Source organism: Typopeltis vanoorti, chromosome 19, assembly GCF_054136105.1.
Source record: "Typopeltis vanoorti isolate ZY-2024b chromosome 19, IOZ_Tvanoo_1.0, whole genome shotgun sequence".
Classification (NCBI taxonomy): Eukaryota; Metazoa; Arthropoda; class Arachnida; order Uropygi; family Thelyphonidae; genus Typopeltis; species Typopeltis vanoorti.
The window spans coordinates 92,962,830-92,980,943 of NC_143567.1; the positions used below are offsets into that span (position 1 = coordinate 92,962,830).

General features: G+C 34.3%; 1 protein-coding gene across 2 annotated transcripts in view; it reads left to right on the forward strand.

Annotated features, from left to right (window-relative positions):
* The window catches only part of LOC150096346 (EF-hand calcium-binding domain-containing protein 4B-like), a 70,197-nt gene that overhangs the window by 25,430 nt on the left and 26,653 nt on the right, over positions 1-18,114 (forward strand). For both annotated transcript variants that reach the window (XM_090408991.1, XM_090408993.1), the window contains exons 8-16: positions 3,562-3,633; positions 4,032-4,147; positions 7,957-8,028; positions 8,185-8,248; positions 8,665-8,768; positions 9,846-10,076; positions 11,741-11,840; positions 14,131-14,257; positions 17,955-18,036. In XM_090408991.1, the coding sequence (XP_090265117.1) occupies positions 3,562-3,633; positions 4,032-4,147; positions 7,957-8,028; positions 8,185-8,248; positions 8,665-8,768; positions 9,846-10,076; positions 11,741-11,840; positions 14,131-14,257; positions 17,955-18,036 (968 nt within the window). The remainder of the gene's footprint in view (positions 1-3,561; positions 3,634-4,031; positions 4,148-7,956; positions 8,029-8,184; positions 8,249-8,664; positions 8,769-9,845; positions 10,077-11,740; positions 11,841-14,130; positions 14,258-17,954; positions 18,037-18,114) is intronic.

Below are 18,114 nucleotides of genomic sequence, written 5' to 3' on the forward strand. Positions count from 1 at the left end.
CGTGTTGGCGACCAATTCGGACGTCCTTCATTTTTTTCTCCTCTTCAGCATGAATCGACTATGCTTGGAAAGACGCGAAGCAGGGACCTGGAAACGGTGGGCAAACTATATTATGCCAGTGAATAAGGTATAAGGAGTCTGTGTAATATATTTCTCAGCAAATAGTGCAATTAGAGACAACTGGGATAAAAACACACTAATTAATGAATCACATGTCCCCTCATACAGAAACTATGCTTTGTAGACTGAAACAAAACCATATGTGGCATGGGCAAACACAGTATCTAACTAAAAACTATTGTTATTAATTAGATGAGTGTGAGTTCGATTTCCCAAGGCAGCAATAAAATTCAACCGAACGTGTTAAAATTCGTAAAAAGTGTTAAAACTAAGTAATATATATATATATAATGAATGTTATGGCAGTTTCACATATGGAATTCGGTTGAAGAGAGTTAGCATTTCAACTCAATTGTCAGCTATGCTTTTATCTTTCGGTTGCGCGATCTTTTGTTAATATCGCACCAATCATATGCATGCTTTAATAACTTGCCTTTGCTGTCTGTTTCGCGTTAGCCTTAATTACCGTAAAGAGAGAAAAGTCACAAAAGAGCAAAATGTTCCTGGTCTGGGAATTCCCTTATTCAGGTAATATTCACTAATTTCATGTTGTCAGTCTGTGGTGTGCCAGTATCGGTAAGTGGTGATATTATTTGATCTATTTTACGTTAAAAAATTTAATCCTAGGATGGATAAGTGGCTGATAAAAAATAAAAAAAATCCTGCGAACAATCAGAAGAAGCAGAAACAGACTAAAAAAAAGGACAGTATTTCATATTTTACCAGAACAGTCCGCATCGTCTTCAGAACCAAACGGTAAGAGGCAAAAAATATAATATATGCATTTGATTTTTGCAATATTCGTTGTGTATGGTTTGTATTGAATATAAATACAATAAATATTATAATAATATATCTCTCTATTACGATTTTTGTTTGAGGGGGCCGTGAAATATTTTAATTTTGCAAAGGGGGCCCTGACATCCAAAAGTTTGGGAAGCACTGATGTAGATCATGTCAAGGATTATGAAAAAACTCTGGTAAAAATTGGACTTTTTATTAATAGTTTAGTTTTTCTGAAAAGATGCAAATTTCACTCTGTCATCCCAAAGTTTTTAGAGTTTAAAGAATCGATTCGCACTAAACGTGCTTATAATATCTACCGCAAGGCTAAACTTGATTTATTAAATGAAAGAATCGCAGATACCAAATCCATGTTAGCTTCTTTGTTCTGTAAAAGAGATTCTTTTGAAAATATCTTAAGTTCATTTTAGATAACAGTTCCTGGATTGATATTAAAAGCATGAGCTCTCTCCTTGCTTCTTGATCGCAACTCTCCAACAAATTAATTCTTATCAGAAAATTCAATCAACTCAAACAGGAACAAACTCGCCAACCTCATATCAATTCACAAATTTTAAAAATGTTGTGATTAACAAATCCTCTCACACACTGTCTCGTGCAGAACTTAGTGTGCTCTCAAAAGGTTTTAACTTCGTTCCTTCTCCGACCTCAATTCCTAAAGAACTCTTTCTTACAAAAGTTGAAAAGGCAGCCGTGCAGTTACTAAAACAAACTGCAAATCTACTTAGGATCGATGCCATCTTTACCATAAACAACAGTCGTCATCCTACAGATAATCTATCTCCGACAGAAAGAAAAGCAATCCAGCAGCTTCGTAACAACAATGGCATTGTTATCTTACCTGCTGATAAAGGGAATGCAACTCTAATCTTAGACAAATCTGACTATCGTTCAAAGATTAACAACTTATTAAGTTCTGATATCTATTCTATTCTAGAAAGTGATCCCACAAGAGAACTTCATAACCGTACAAACAATCTTCTAAAATCTACTTCTGAACTTCCTAGACACACACAAGACTACCTCTCCGCTCTCTCCAGATCCACAAGGCTGACACTCCTCTGAGACCTATTGTGGAAGGTATTGACTCACCCACGTACAATCTGTCTAAATATCTTGCAGCTTCTTTAAAACATTTAGTTGTCAATTCCTCCTCCTTCATCAAAAATTCTGAAGATTTCATCGCAAAAATTAAAAATTTAAATCTCGTAGACTCTGACAGAATGGTGAGTTTTGACATCGTGTCTCGTTTTACGAATGTACCTACAGATGAAGTTCTAACTGTTCTTAAGGACAAGGTTTCTAAGAAAATATTTGCTCTTCTAACTCACTGCATCAATTCCGGCTATTTCTGCTATGAGGATAAAATATATAAACAAACTAGCGGGTTAGCTATGGGCAGCCCTCTATCCCCAGTCTTAGCTAACATTTGTTTAGAAGATATTGAAGAGAGAGCTATTTCTATAGCTACTTTAAAACCTAAACTGTGGTTATGCTACATTGATGATGTCTTCCTTATCTGGGAACATGGTTTAGAGGAACTTGAAACCTAAACCATTTAAATAATCAACATCAGAACATTAAATTCACTTCAGAACTAGAGATCAACGGTGTTCTTCCCTTCTTGGATCTAAAGATCCGTAAATCACCTGACTGTCTCAAATTTTCGGAAAACCACCCACACTGATAGATATTTGCATTGCTCTTCTCATCACTTCCCTCCTCAGAAACTGGGAATCATCTCCGCCCTTGCCCATCGAACAAGATGTCTCACGTCCACAGAAAAGACCTTCAAACAGAGCGTAACTTCTTGAAAAACACCTTAAATAATGGATATTCTTCTCATAACATCACTAAACGTTTGAGACCACGCCAACGACTTCGACAAGACAAGAAGATGAATCCAACACTATCGCTCATATACAGTTACCATTTATCAGCTCTCTTACCCCAAAACTATCTAGGATTATGAAGAAATTCAACATAAAGACCGACTATACTACTCTGCCAAAACTTCTTTCTTTGCTGAGTCCACCAAAACACAACCAACTGCATTTTCCTGATGTTTATAAAGTTATGTGCGACTGTGTTTGACCTTATTTTGGCCAGACAGATAAATCTGTTTCACTTCGTCTTGAGGAACATAGACGTAACATCTCCTACAGACACGAGCGAGCGCCCTTTCCAGTCATGTTCTCTTCTCCGCAAACTCTAACCTCGAAGAACGGCCACACCAAGTTGATTGGGACCGCACAACAAATTTATATATATGCAAGGATGAATTTGAAAGACGAATTATAGAATCAAAAGAAATAGTTCTGACCCTTCCCACTTGAACAACAATCTAAGCTACAATTTGCCTGATTCCCATAGCACAGTAATCGAGTACTGGCGCTCTAAAATTAGCTGTCACACATTCTATTCATGCCAACAGTAGCACGCGGTCACCTATTCAAATATGACTGTTACTATTCTTCTTCTTTTTATTAAGCTGGAAAGTCCATGTTTTTTACCTGTTTTTTACTATATATATATATATATATATATATATATAACATAAAAACAAATATAAATAAATTAAATTATGCAATAAACTAATTAATAATCTACTGTTTTTTTTTTTTTTTTCTGTTTTAGATGGAGAATGAGTTAGCAAAATTAAACAGTGTAGAAGCAGCGACGAAACACCAAAACATAAAACTCCAGAAGGTAAGAAAATCTAACAGTGAGAAATAGAAGAGCAGAAAATTCATGAAATTGTCATTCATAGCGAAATATTCCATCATTTATAATAATTTTCGACTATGAACCGGTTTCAAAAAACAAGATAATGAGTACCCGTATATGAAAGACTATTTTAACATTATATATATGGAGCGTAAATTGACTTTGCTATTATAACGTACGTATACGGGAATAAAATGACGTTAGCTGATTCTTTTTTTTTTTTTTTTTGCTTAATGGAATATGCGCACTAGACACATTTAAATAACTTTTACGGCTTACACATGTAACAACGATTGTATATTATTTATATTCTATAACGTGAATTCATATAACAGAAATGATCAGAATGCTTCTTTTTTTTTTTTTTTTTTTTTTTTCAGGAACGAGATAGTTTGGAGCGCCAACTGGCAGAATCGGAAAGAATGATGAGTGAGATGAAGGCTCACATAGAAAATCTCAAGAAGCAGAGTTTGGAAGAAAAAAGGCGGCGTGCTAAGTACGAATTAGAATAATAAAACAGCGACAAAATTAACGATTATAAATGGCAACCTTTCTTAAAGACATGTCGATATTATTATTATTATTATTATTATTATTATTATTATTATTATTATTATTATTATTATTATTATTATTATTTTTATTATTATTATTATTATTATTAAATGACCTTACTCCAAGCAGACTTAAATACCTGTCATATCATTCCTCGAATGCATTCACAGAAAATCCCAATCGTAACCCATTTCACACTCTCATTATTCACCAGAAACGAATCCGAACTCATGCCATCTATTCACAACCATAGCTAGTTTTCAGGGATGTTCTCGAAGTCTGCCTGTACCAACCAAAAGTAGCAGACATACATTACTATGCGTTAGCCTCACTAAGTTGTATGTTTCTATCATTCGTCTATTTCTCAAACTTTGAAGACGAGATTCCCTCAATTATGTGTAATTCCATATGCCGGTTATGATCATGGTCAACCGCCTCTGGATCTTTTAAACTATTTACCCATCTGCTCGGAATCCAGGTGTTCATATTTGGCACATTAAACCAGATGTGGTCTTATCAAAGCCTTATGAAGTGAGAGAATAAACTACCTTTTTTCCCTCTACTACTTAAGGTGCTCTTCAACAGTGTGCAGTTATCCGATGCATTTGTTACCTTATTTGTCTGTGCAATATGGTCCCTAAACTTTAACACTTTCATTGCCAAGCTGAATATTGGAATTTCGTGTGGTGGCCAAATTTTTTTCATTTTTTTATTTAGTTAGCGACGTCAACGCGATAACGCGTGATCGGCCGTTTGGTGAGAACTCGCACCGCGCGATATCGCGTGATTGGCAATGAACGTGTTAACACACTATCCTCTATAACCTCTAAGTGTCTAGCTTAATTAATTACAGAATCTCCGTCAAACATTAACCTGATTCACACACGCATTAGTACTTCACCACAGAATTAGTCTGTTCAAGTAAGCCTACAAGGGCAGTCTACAGGGCTTCTGTATAAGATATTTCCATTATCGCTGCTACAACTTAGCATCATCAACAAATAGCTGGATAGTCCCCATCTAGTCCTTCCTCAATACCATTAATATATATGTTAAATAACAATCACCCATGCAGGGAACCCGCAATAGACCACTGGAGTCAGCTTCATTCTCTTAGATTCAATAGCCTCACAACCCTTTATGAATACCTGTCAGCCAACTACTCTTCTGTTCATGTTACAAGCTTATTTGCGTACACATCTCTTTGAGTTTGTATAACGACCTCACATGTGGAATTCTGTCAAATGTCTTAGCAGGAGAAGTATTACAGCATATCTTCCCTAAAGTAACTTTACTGTCTACTCACCCTCTTCTAAACCTTGATGCTAACAACAGAAATACTGATTGATCTGTAATTCGTTACATTACCTGTAGATCCACTCTTGTATAATGGTTTAAAACCTCTTCTACCACTATTTTCCTTCTACTTTCCCTTTGACAAACAAACAGCTAATGGATCTGCTCGGAATGTAGTGAACACTTAAGAAATCAGTTATCAGTGGATCTGTTACTTTCCTTCCATCTGCATTCAGGATGTACTTCCATGATCATTATTGCGATTATCTGCTACACGGCGATAAAATTCTCTTGGCCTTCTTTTGACTTATTTAACTAACTTTTATAACTTGTGGCCTTTCTCTCTTTCTCATCATGGCTGTCACTTTATCCTGACTTGCTCTCTGTAATGGTCCCAATCTTTAGTGCGGCTCTTGTTTTAAATTATTATTCATCCATTTAACATCCATGTGATTCATTTTTCTAACTCTGAGAATACAATAAAATACATCTTCTTTCAAACATCCCTTTTAACGACTTCCCATGCTCTCCTGATTTCTCTACCATGCAATTTATCATGTCGAGGTTGCTTGAAGCGGTCTTCGCAGTTTATTGTGATCATCTGTTTCATAATTCCATACACGCCTTTTTTGATTTTGGGTAAAGAGCAAAGATTGTGAGCATCAATATACTCACAATCTTGACTTTTTCTACTAACACAATCGCATCATTCACTTGTTCTGCTTGCTTACATATTCTTCATCACATTGCAAATCTTTGCGCCCTCAAGTAATCAACAGTAAGATCGTTTATGCATAACGATTCGTCTGTAGTCTTCCAGTGTCATCAGTTTTCTTCGTGATTATTAAAGATGCGGATAAGTACATTACAAACAGCCTGCTACTAAACAGGATAAGGTAGCATCCTCCACAGTCGATTATGTTTCTTGTGTGTTCATGGAAGTTTTGCTCATTTTTTGGGAGAAAAACGAGAATTATTTGGAGAAAGAACTTGGTCGTCCATGCTTCTAAGGCACTTGTAACTTAATCAATCCACCTAGACCCTGGTCATCTTCTGGCGCTCTTTCCTGCCATCTTGGCATCAAACACCTGTTTTGCCAACCTTTCCTAACCCATTCTATTTAAGTGGCCTAATCACCTTAAATTAGCTCTGCTGACATTCCTTTCTAATATCTTCATTTTTAATATGATTCTGAAATTAATGCCGTTGATTTAGTCTTTGATCAAGTGCTTTATATCTAACTGAAATCTCAGATCCACAACCTTAAAACTGGTTTTAACACCGTCTTGTATACTGCTAGTATAGTGTATTGACTAATTTCTCTCTTATTCCATATAAATGTATTCAGTTGACTTCTTACCATACCAACTTTGCTTATTCTGTTGTATATTTCCAGATTTAATTTTCCATTTTCACTAAAAACTGTGACTAAATAACTGAAATATTGTACTCGTTCTATAGGTTCTTCATTCAGAATTCAGCTAAAGTTCTGTGTTCTTGTCTAGTTTCATAGTTTGACATAGTCTTTTCATTGATGATTTTCATGTCCAATTCGTTACAGCTGTTATTCAATTTAGTCAGAAAATCCCGGAGACTCGCACTAGATGTGTTTAAGAGCACAACATCATCTGCATAAAGCAAAGAGCTAAGGTTGACAATTCTATATATCAGGGGTAATGCCACTTTCTTTCATAACGTGATCCACATAGATGATGATTAAGAGTGTTGATAATGTGCATTGATGTCTTACCCCTGATTTTGCATCAATGACCTTTCTGTGTTCACTTCAGTTCTAACTGCTGAACTGGCAGATTAAATATAGACTATGTATTGCTCTGTATAATGTCCCATTCATCCCATATAATTGTAGTGTTTGGAAAAGCTTTTCTCTGGGCAAATTATCGTATGCTTTTTCCAGATCTGCAAAACTTAAGTACAGATCCTTGTCACATTCCCACGATTGCTAAACTATTTGTCTTCCATTATTTGTGCAAGTATACTTTTCAAGTATACTTGCACAAATAAAGTTTTTCATATTATAGAAATCCATTTATAGAAGAAAATTGATCGCTTTTCAAGTGATATGGCAAAACCACTTAGCTATGCTAACGTCGTGCTCTTTCCGATCTCTATAGAACAACGAAGTCCTTTATATCACCTGATTTTGAATAATTCCCAATGTTATTTAACTTCAAGAGTCAAAATGACATATTGAATAACAATATGTTATTCCGATTACAAACATGAACAGCCACGAAATTAAACTGAAACTAAATCACACGAAGCAACGAGAGAATCCGATGGGCACACATCCTTTTCTTATTGTTGTAGATTAAAACAAATCTTGTTGTTGTGCGCTATTAAAACAATCGTGATACGTGCATGTTCATGTGATAATTTCTTCTTCCTTTTTTTTTTTTGTTTTTTAATTTATTTTCCGTTTCTTTTAATTAGGGCTGCACTTCAGGTCTCTGAAGGAATTGCCTTAGAACGTGAAGGCCTAGTAAAACAACTGGACTTATTAAGGTAAGTTCGAATATCTGTTCTAAATTAAGTTCTTCCAGATATTGTCATGTCTTCATTTTATTATTTTATATTCCGTTTACTTAAAAAAATACACATTGCAATGACGCTTTATTTCTTAGATAATGTTTTCTAAAGTATGGAATTATTTTTTTACAGGACTGTCAACCGCAAACTGCTGGACGAAAAAGATGAAAGAACAGCAGTGCTATCGAATTCGCTAGTGAGTATATTATTTATATTTGTTTTTTTTCCGTATTATAATTTTTTTTTATAAGTATAGTTTCCCTAACGAAAAATGCTATGTTAATTATCTTAATTAGGTGCACAGATGCTTTTGAACGTTTTAGGTGCTAATTGATTTTCACCGCCCAATGCGACTTTACTCGAGGCCTGAAGAGGCTTCAAAAATTCAGCAGGGTTTTACAATCTTTAATAATAATCTTCAGCAGGGTTTGACAATCTTTAATAATAATCTTTCGTGACCAAGAATGTTATTAAACAACTCTACTAATATTTTCCAATAATGTTTGTCTCCATGTAGCGAATTCTTTTTTAGCTTCTGAAAAAATAATGTGCGAGCATAGATACGAACATATAATGCTTTACATTATTATTATTTATTTCTTTCTTTCTTAGAATCCTTCCATTATCGAAGAGCCACTGGTAAAGAATAACATTGAAGTCTTGGAAAGGCTTACTCCTGTTGAAAGACTTATTCCTATCGAAACGGACTTTACCAGGTAGGAGAAAGAATTTATTTTACTCTGCGTGTACTATTCAAATACCTTAAAGTACTTAACTTGCTATTTGATAAGCGAACAGGATTCTCATAGCATCATTTAATATGTATGATTTATATAAAGAATTGAATAAGTGCAGTTATCGTTAAAAAACCGAAGTTAATTGTCCTAATTCCCACTAGAAGAAGAACTGAATAATGTATTTTTAATAAGTGATCGTACAGTGGAGATTATAAACCTGTTTCACTGATCTGCCATTATATTCCTATAAAATGTGGCTATAAAATTTGGTGTTTTTAATTAATAATAAATGTCGAATATTTCAAAATCTGCTTTCTCCTTAAATATCAAAAATGTCAGTTTGGGGAAGTCTTCAAATACATTCAACATAATAGTTGAATGAATTTAAGTTGGCCTGATTGTAGGGGAGCCCTAATATTCCAAGTTCTGATCATTAAATAGTTGCTGAGTCTGAATCTGGATCCAGTTTTTCCATTATTTTTTTTGTCAGTGATAGTGGTGATTGTAGTGCCAGTCGCTAACTTCTCATTGCCACCCCTGGAGCTGCTACCAAATGGCAACGCGGACCTTGTTGAACCGGGCGACGTCCGAGTCGGCATGGTGTGCTGTGTAAAACCCTTTGCCATGAATGTCTAATGGGCAGTAAATTAAGGCAGATGGTGCCAATCTCCTCTTCTGTCTTCGCCTGCTAGCATTTAGATGGGCATAGTGGGATGGACTTCACGCCTTGGGAGGCCCTTTTGAAAAGTATATTTTTTAAGTATACTTGCCCAAATAAAGTTTTTCACATTATAGAAATCCATTTATAGAAGAAAATTAAACTTGATCGCTTTTCCCGATCCACAGAAGTTTAGTATTCTGATTTTCTACAAATAATTGAGCTATCTTATTATTATTATTATTATTATTATTGTTATTTTTTTTCAATCGATTCATTTGCTGGGAAAGAGGGAACCAAATAAACTAATACATTGTTTATAAATTAATTTTCTTATTTGATTAGCCTTTAGGGGAAGTTCTGTGATAATTATGTGCTGTGTTCTCTTATGCTCACAGTAAAATAGTTGAGCCAACGTCCAACCTGTGGATCGAAGAAGACTGTGAAGTGGATGATAGGTATTTTCTAACAACAAATGTTTCACCTACATTCCTGGAACACAAAAATGACCTCAGTTTGCACCACAAGAAAAAAGTAAACGTTGACAAGATATCCCAGGGTTTTCTTGAAGATGAATCTATCACTTTCGTAAATAATAATAATTATCGGCATTACCATCCCAATGGAAAGTAAGTACGATTGATTCGAACATTCTTACTATTTCTTTTTACATTCATAATTCCATTTATTTCAGTGGTAACATTTCTGGTTCCATAATGCTAAACCGGTAGAAGAAAGAATAGGTTCGATTCCAGTCGCCACCAAAGTTGTTTTTATTTTCTTTTATCGGTTCTCCAGTTATTCGATCTCTGGGAGATTTTCCTCTCAGAAACCAGATTTTAATTCCACAACGCTGTCTGATGGCCGAAAGTCGATAGCAATGAGCTCACTGTCAGTGATGGCTACCCCCTGATTTCCATAATCAGTTAGGATTAAGAGTTCAGTTAAAATGTTTTCCAAAAGTAGTATAAAAGTCTGAAGATTTCTTTTATTTACATTATTTACACTGTTTTAATTACAGCATTAGGTAGGGCAAAACTTTGTCTATAGTAAAGTTCTTGTACTATATTGGAAATATTCGTAAATTGTCCAAATTATTTAAGTACACCATTTATGGAAATAATGGTACGAAATAATATACAGACAGTATTGGAATCAGAAAAACTACTGAATGTGACACTTCAAACACTTACAGTTCGCTTCTAAGTGTGCTGATTATTATTTTAACTGAAAATAATAATGGCTTTCCAGTTTCATGAATTTACTCGCTTCGTAATATCCCATATAAATCTGTATTTAACACGGTACCCGATAATATCACCACTTCACAGTCTCATTGGTTTGTATATCTTGTTTTGATTTACCTCCCTTCGAAGATTTTTTATTTCTTAATGATAATCATCTTTCCTGTATTTAATATAATAATAAAGCTTTGATTCATCGAAGTAATTATCCTGTGTCGCTCACTGGAAGATTCGTTTACGTCCTGTGCGCTAGGCTGTACGAAGAAAGATCTACGTTCTAATCTACTCGCCGACTAAAAAAATGTTTTTCTAAGTCTTTCCTCGACCAGTTCCCGAGTTAGTCGATCTCGATGGGTCAGCGAGCTTTGGTCCCGGAAACTCGGATTTTTCGTCCGTAAACGCAAGGAAATCGACCGAAGAACTCACACTTTTCAGGAAGTAACACGGTAGGATTGATACCACGAGATGGCGACACTCGTGGAATGCCGCTTATAATTAGTGACTGCCTTGAGCTAGTTATTTGTGATTGGCTACCGGTGGAGATTGAACTACTCACTCAGCCTCCAAAAGTAAGATAAGGAAATAAAAGATATGAGAATAAAAAGACGTTAGCTGATTTTTTTTCTATCGAATTATTAGAAATACTTCGATAAATGAAGACCGGTCGAGGAGCGATGAGTTAACTAGAGAAGAAAAAAAAATCTAACAAGCATAATATCTATGATTGCTTAAATTACGACATTATAACAGAGAAGTAAAAATACTATTATAATACAATCATAGAAATAACAGAGTTTATTCATTTTTGTTCTGTTTGGAAAGGCTGTATTGAAGTGAAAGAAAAAAGACCTGAGGCATTTAAACAGTCTATTATGATTAATCTTTGAATTAATCTAAGTGAACTTTCCAATTGGGTCTTATAATATTGTTCCTTCTTAACACATACAATCAGATTCAAGAACAATGTTCGAAATTATTATGTAGAACTGCTTAATATTATCTTAATGTAAAGTTCTTAGAAGCAATAACCCCCTTTTTTTCTAATGCAGAAGTTCTTCCGAAACTAATCAGCTTCACACAAAGTTAGAGGACAACCATCAAACCATACATCCAGGTTCTCACGAAAAAAGAGAAGGATTATCCAAAAGGGTAAGTATCACGTAAGCATTGGTTTACAGTCTTTACAGTCCTCGAGTTCCTTAGATATACTTTTCTTAGATATTGACCCATTGTTTCTAAATAAATCTAGAAAATAAGTTGCAAGGTCATCGTTGGAATTATTTGTCCATAGCAAAATAAGTAACGGTGGTAACTCTACGACCCTAGGATCAATACTTGCAAGAAAATTCGCCATGGACTGTTATAATATCGTTCAACGATATTGTTCAACAATAAAACATGACGTTTCACTCTGATTACATACGATTTCTTCAGTGTAAACACGACTATTAGACAAACATCAAAGACTAACAAAGGTGATAAGCATGTAGTTATACATGAGTCTAGCGTTTGTGCGTTGCATTGTTGATCACGTTGTGCGTATTTAACATTCGCATACACGCGATTAGTTAATGATGGATGTATTCCTCCAAGCTGATACTTGGGTTTATATTAGATGTTTAGGATCTGATGCTATTTCCACTGATTCCCAATTTTTTATTTATATATTTTTTCTCAGCTATGTCATGGCAACAGAGTAATAGTTCTGATTTATCCAACACTTGATGTCTCATTGCCGAAGCGTCTTTTGGGCCAGCTGAAGAGAGTACATGATAAAGCTAAGACCTCACTTCTTTGGTTTCCAATATCTCATATGTGTTTCTTCAATGCGTTGGTCGATAGTTTTTTTCTGTCTGTCCAGATGATTTGCATTCACACTATAGCCGGTAGACACCTGGATATTAAAGTGTGTCATGTCGAGATTTTCTGGATCGGAGTAGTGATCTCATCTTGATAAAGCGAGTCTGGAGACAATGAGTTCGTTAGCTGGGTCTATATATAAAACATACAATGTATTCATTGTCGTGATATCGTACTACTTAAAAGACATGATCTCCCATAGATTTATTATCATATTCCACTCATTCAACATGCTCCTTGCAAAAAAATCCACGTTTCACTTTCTTACTCTCATTACCTTTGTAGAGTTTCCAGGAGTGACTTTTCCTACTACTTATTGTCGTATGCGATAATTCCTCAATCACATCACCTTCTTTTCTCCTATTCACTAAGCTCTGCCCAGCACATTTCTTAAAATAAGGAACCTACGATACTAGTAATAATTAATGTACTACATGTTTACTATCTTTTGTGGGCGCGATCTGCATTATATATACAGTTGACCCTTAAACAACGCGAAGGTAAGGGGCCGACTCCCCAGCGTTGTTTGAAAATTCGCGTAAAACTTTGGACTCCCCAAAAACTTAACTACTAATAGCCTACTGTTGACCGGAAGTCTTACCGGTAACATAAATAGTCGATTAACACATATTTTGTATGATGTGTATGTATTATATACTATATTCTTACAATAAAGTAAACTAGAGAAAATATTATTAAGAAAATCATAAGGTAGTGAAAATACATTTACAGTACTATACTGTATTTATGGATACCGTACGTTTACTTCGTCTGTTTACAAGATGAATCGTATGTCTGTCCGTACCTATATCAGTATTGTATTCATAGATACAAAACACTGTAGATGTTATATGTGTTATTAATATTAGACATCCAAAATGAAAAGTAGTGAGAAAAAGAAATTATTCATATTTATTTACAGGTATAACGATTCATGCATTGATAACGAAAAAGCAACACTTTTGCTTTATGGTAGGCTAGTACAATCGATACTATTGTTTCGTGGTAGCCTAGCCTATACAATAATGAATGAATGGTTATAAAATTTTTATTTTATGTTAATTATAACTGATTAATAATAGTTAATTTTATGTAGTTATGATTAAAAACTTCATCTACGATGAAGTTTTTAATCATAAAAATCACGTCCAAGAAATATAGTAAACCTGCAGTGCGTTAGACCGAGCATTTTATGCGTATTGATAATAATAGAACAGTTAATAAGTTGCTATATGCCAGATCAGAAAGTAAAGGAAAATTAGAAGACCTAAAATGAGATGGGGAAGATGGGGTGATCTAATATATTAAGTCTTTAGGAGTGAAAAACTGCAGGGAATTTAGCAATTAAGGCTGGCAGAAGTTTCTGAAAGAAGGAAATGGTGTACTCTATTGGGAGCACATTATCCAAGTGCTGAGGGCGGGGGAAATAGGAAAATAATCAAAAGATGGTAAGGTTTTCATCATGGATCTACCAAGAATACTGTATACTTGTATTTCTTTCTAATATAAATAATCGCTTTATTATCTTAAATCTTATTCTGATTTTTTTTTTTTAATTTTAATTTTTTTTTTTTTTAAGCTGTCAATTGCAACTCCGGAGAGATTGTTTAAAGTCGTCTTTCTTGGAGACTCGGGAGTGGGCAAAAGCAGTTTTATCCATCGATTTTGTCATAATCAATTCCGTTCCAATTTCAGTGCCACTATTGGTAAGCTTACATTTCTTTTTTGCTTTATTTTTTAGCAAATTAAAAAAAAAAAAAGAATTAATTAGCGAACTATATTCTGGCGCCATCTATCTGTAATTTTCTATACTAATAAATTATTTATCATTGAAATTTATAAGGAGGGTTTTAGATAGATGAGCATTTAGAAGTATATGCGACTCCACATATCTGCGCGAAATTAAACATGCTTCTAAAAATTGTAACAGTTCCATGGCTGTGGCCATACCAATAGAAATTATCATCCTCTACCAATCTAAAAAAATTGCTTTCCACTGGATTTTTATTTTATTTACCAAAAACGGTTCTAGTGGTTCTAGAACCTTTTTGGGTTTTTTTTTTTTTTTTTTGTTTTGTTTTGTCTGGCTCCCTCTTTCAACTATTTGTATGGCCTGGCGCCCCCTGCTCAATTTCACTCTACGTTAATGACTCGATAAGATAATTATAATATATTATTAGACAAACTTAAATTACCATCAACATATTTGAAGTGATATTTAATTAAAAATTAATGACTTTGATGCAAATTAATTTTTACTCGAAAAAGACGTAAACTTACTTTATTTAACAAGCCGATCATTAGTGGCTACTCCGAGCCCTGATGAGATCCTAGTTTTTCAATACTAGGTTCATATATTCGACAAACGAAGTCTCAAGTCTCCTCTCTGACTTATTTGCAATCTATTTCGCTGCTTAGCTAACAATTGCAACATGACGCTGAATCCTTTCTCGACCAAATATGAAGAAGAAAAAGCAATGAGCAGTAATTACCGTATATTTCTTGCTAAAGCTGAACGGTACTTGCATTGTATGTTTGGCTAGAATCTTTCATACCCACGCTGTTGAAATTATACTTGAGCTTCAAAATCATTTTTAAGTCAATAAATTCTTCACACAAATTTGGATGAATAGAAGTACCATCAGAAAGAAATGGATTTTTCACCCAATCCAGTATTTTAAGGCTCATCAAAGTCTTTGAATCTGATCATCAAGTCGTCTTTCAGCATCAGAAGATGGGAACGATAACAATCCGAATCTGTATCTAATATTAAATCATCATCTATTATTTGTAGACTTGGAACTTCAGAAACTCCCGTCTTGCAATGCTCTGCTTGTAGAATTTAATTTGCCGATAAAAGCATTTATAATTCCCTTTGTTTTAATAAGATTCATGTTACTTCCATGCAATTTGATGTTAATCTCATTTCAGCGATAATATCGGAAAGATATGCGATGTCAACCTTTTCCTTTTTTTAGAACATTACACAAGTTCTCATCACGTGAATTAAGAATATCCAAAACAGTATTGTAGAGATCTTTAAGGCATCGTAGACAGTTTCCATTTGAGAGCCATCTGTCTTCAGTGTGAAGCAAAAGACGCTCAAATTCTTCATTTTCATGGCAAAGTTCTCGAAAAATACGGGTATTCAATGACTGGGCTTTTATTTTTTTTCAATTCTTTAATAAATTTATCCAAAGTCTTATATAGTCTACCGCTAAGATGTTTTGCAGCTAAGTGCTGTCTATGAAGAATGCAGTGAATTGTAAAAATATTTGGAACGGCTTCTTTTAAATGTGCGAATAAATCCACGGTGACGACCACTCATAGTTGGTGCTCCATCAGTTTCACACGCAATAATTTTTGTGAGAGAAATGTTTTTAGCATTAAAAGAAGTCTTTAACAACCTTAAAAATCGTAGACCCTTTTGGGTCAATTTTCAATTGTTCAGCAAATAGAAACTCTTCAATAATTTCTTCATAAGTATTGATATAACGCACGCAGGTCGTTAACAAAGCTTCGTTGTCACGTAAAGTGGTCTCATCGAGTTGAAAAGGAACATCTATGGTTTTTAAATCACCAGAAAGTTTTTTTGTTTCCAATGTCCTTTGCCATTTCGTCAATTCTTGTTGATACCGAACTATTGTTGAGAGGAAATTGACGACGTCATGTTACTTTTACCCGGGCCAATGATCTAATCTAAAACTTCATTTATAGCCGGTAAGACATTTTTCGCCAATAGTATGTGGCTTTCCACATTTGACAATTAATTTTGAAAGTTTGTAAGACACAAGTCTCTTCTCTTGTTGGTTAACTTTGTTTTGCAATCAACCCTTTAAGTCGAAAACGATTTTTAAATTTAGTCTTGAATTCGCTAATGTACTCACATTCTTTTTTACTTTATTTGGATGCTTTGTTCTTGAAGGCTTCGTTTGAGAAAGTTTTTCACATACTAAGCACATTTTAAATATTCACTTGCATATTGACGACACTTTCTTTTTTCACTCATTTTAATGGGTTACGGTGCCACATAATATTGACGAAGTGCGCCATACGATAGCACGGGCTACGCTAGATGTATTTATTTTCAATGTACAAAATTCCGACCAAAAAGTAGCCCAATTATTTACCTTTCAACGTAAAAATTTTTTAAAATATTTAAATGAGTTCAGCGTGTTTTAAAATCAAAAGTGCTCTTTCTTAGAGGTCAGTAGTCGATGCGTCTTAGTTGGAAAGAATTGAGTTCGAATACTGAGGAAGCGATGAAAAGATTTTCATCTGAAGAGAATTTAGTTAGTTTCGTACGAAAGTGGCGGTGTTTCTATTCTGGAAACTAAGATTTTTATTCCTACAAAAGCACATAAATATGCCTGTGAATACAGACGTTTACCAAACATGATCCACTCCTCTCATTGGTTCTCATTGCCTACTGGAATTCCAACAGTTCTTTTAAACTACCGTCATCTATGAGCTATCTTATATGTGGAACATAAAATATTTTTTGTATCACTGATAAGGTCGAAGATATCTCATAACATCAAAAACGTGAGCAAGGTATAGCAGAAAACTCCCGTCATTCCATGTCACTAATCTTAAATAGTATTGCGTGAAACTGTTATGTAATATGTGCTAGGGTTTTCTGAGTCATGAGATTCAAAAACTCGTTTCAGGGGTCAGGGAGAAAGAATTTAATGCCAAGATAACAGCCATTATAATGGCATTACCTGTTCTAAACAAAGACATAATAATTGACATAAGCTAATAATAATAATTTCTCAGCTTAGTTTCCGCAAATGTGATCCTTGATACTTGTGCGTATAATGTAACATCTATTAAGTTCAAATGCAAAATGAAATGGTTCTAGCAGACTTCAATGTTGAAATGAATCTTAAGAAAATAACATTGTCATAAGTGTAATTCCTATGACTTGTTTGTGTTTTAGTCCTTTCTACATCAGAGATTTCGATTTTGCAAGCGCGCTTTAACATTACTAATGTTATTGTACAGTATTTGGTATCCTTTCTTGCAATAATGTTGAATTAAAAACAATGACAGCATACGTTTTTGGGTGAATTTATTCTAGAGGTGATTGGACAGCTGATTTGGGTATTTGGGTGGTACATAGCCTCCTTCGAGGACTTCTTGACTCTCTGGAAGTTTCTGATGATGATAATGATAGTAATAATAATAATAACAATACTTTAACAATAAAAACAAATTTTTATTTCGTCCCACAGGGACTGTCACTTTGATTTCTTAGCACAGTTAGACGAGAGCCAAATTAAAAATGATAAACAAAGAACTAAACGATCAAGTTTCTATTAGTAAGTGATATTTATACAATTTATGTAATGCGCTTGATTATATATGAATATATGTGTTTAATTCAGTTTAATTTTACAGGAGTTGATTTTCAAGTCAAATCAGTGAATGTCGATGGACGAATGATAGTGCTACAATTGTGGGACACAGCAGGACAGGAAAGGTTAGATGGTTTAAACATTCATTCATATATTTGGTTCTTTAGGCAGTACTTATTTTGAATATATTTTGAAAAGCAGTC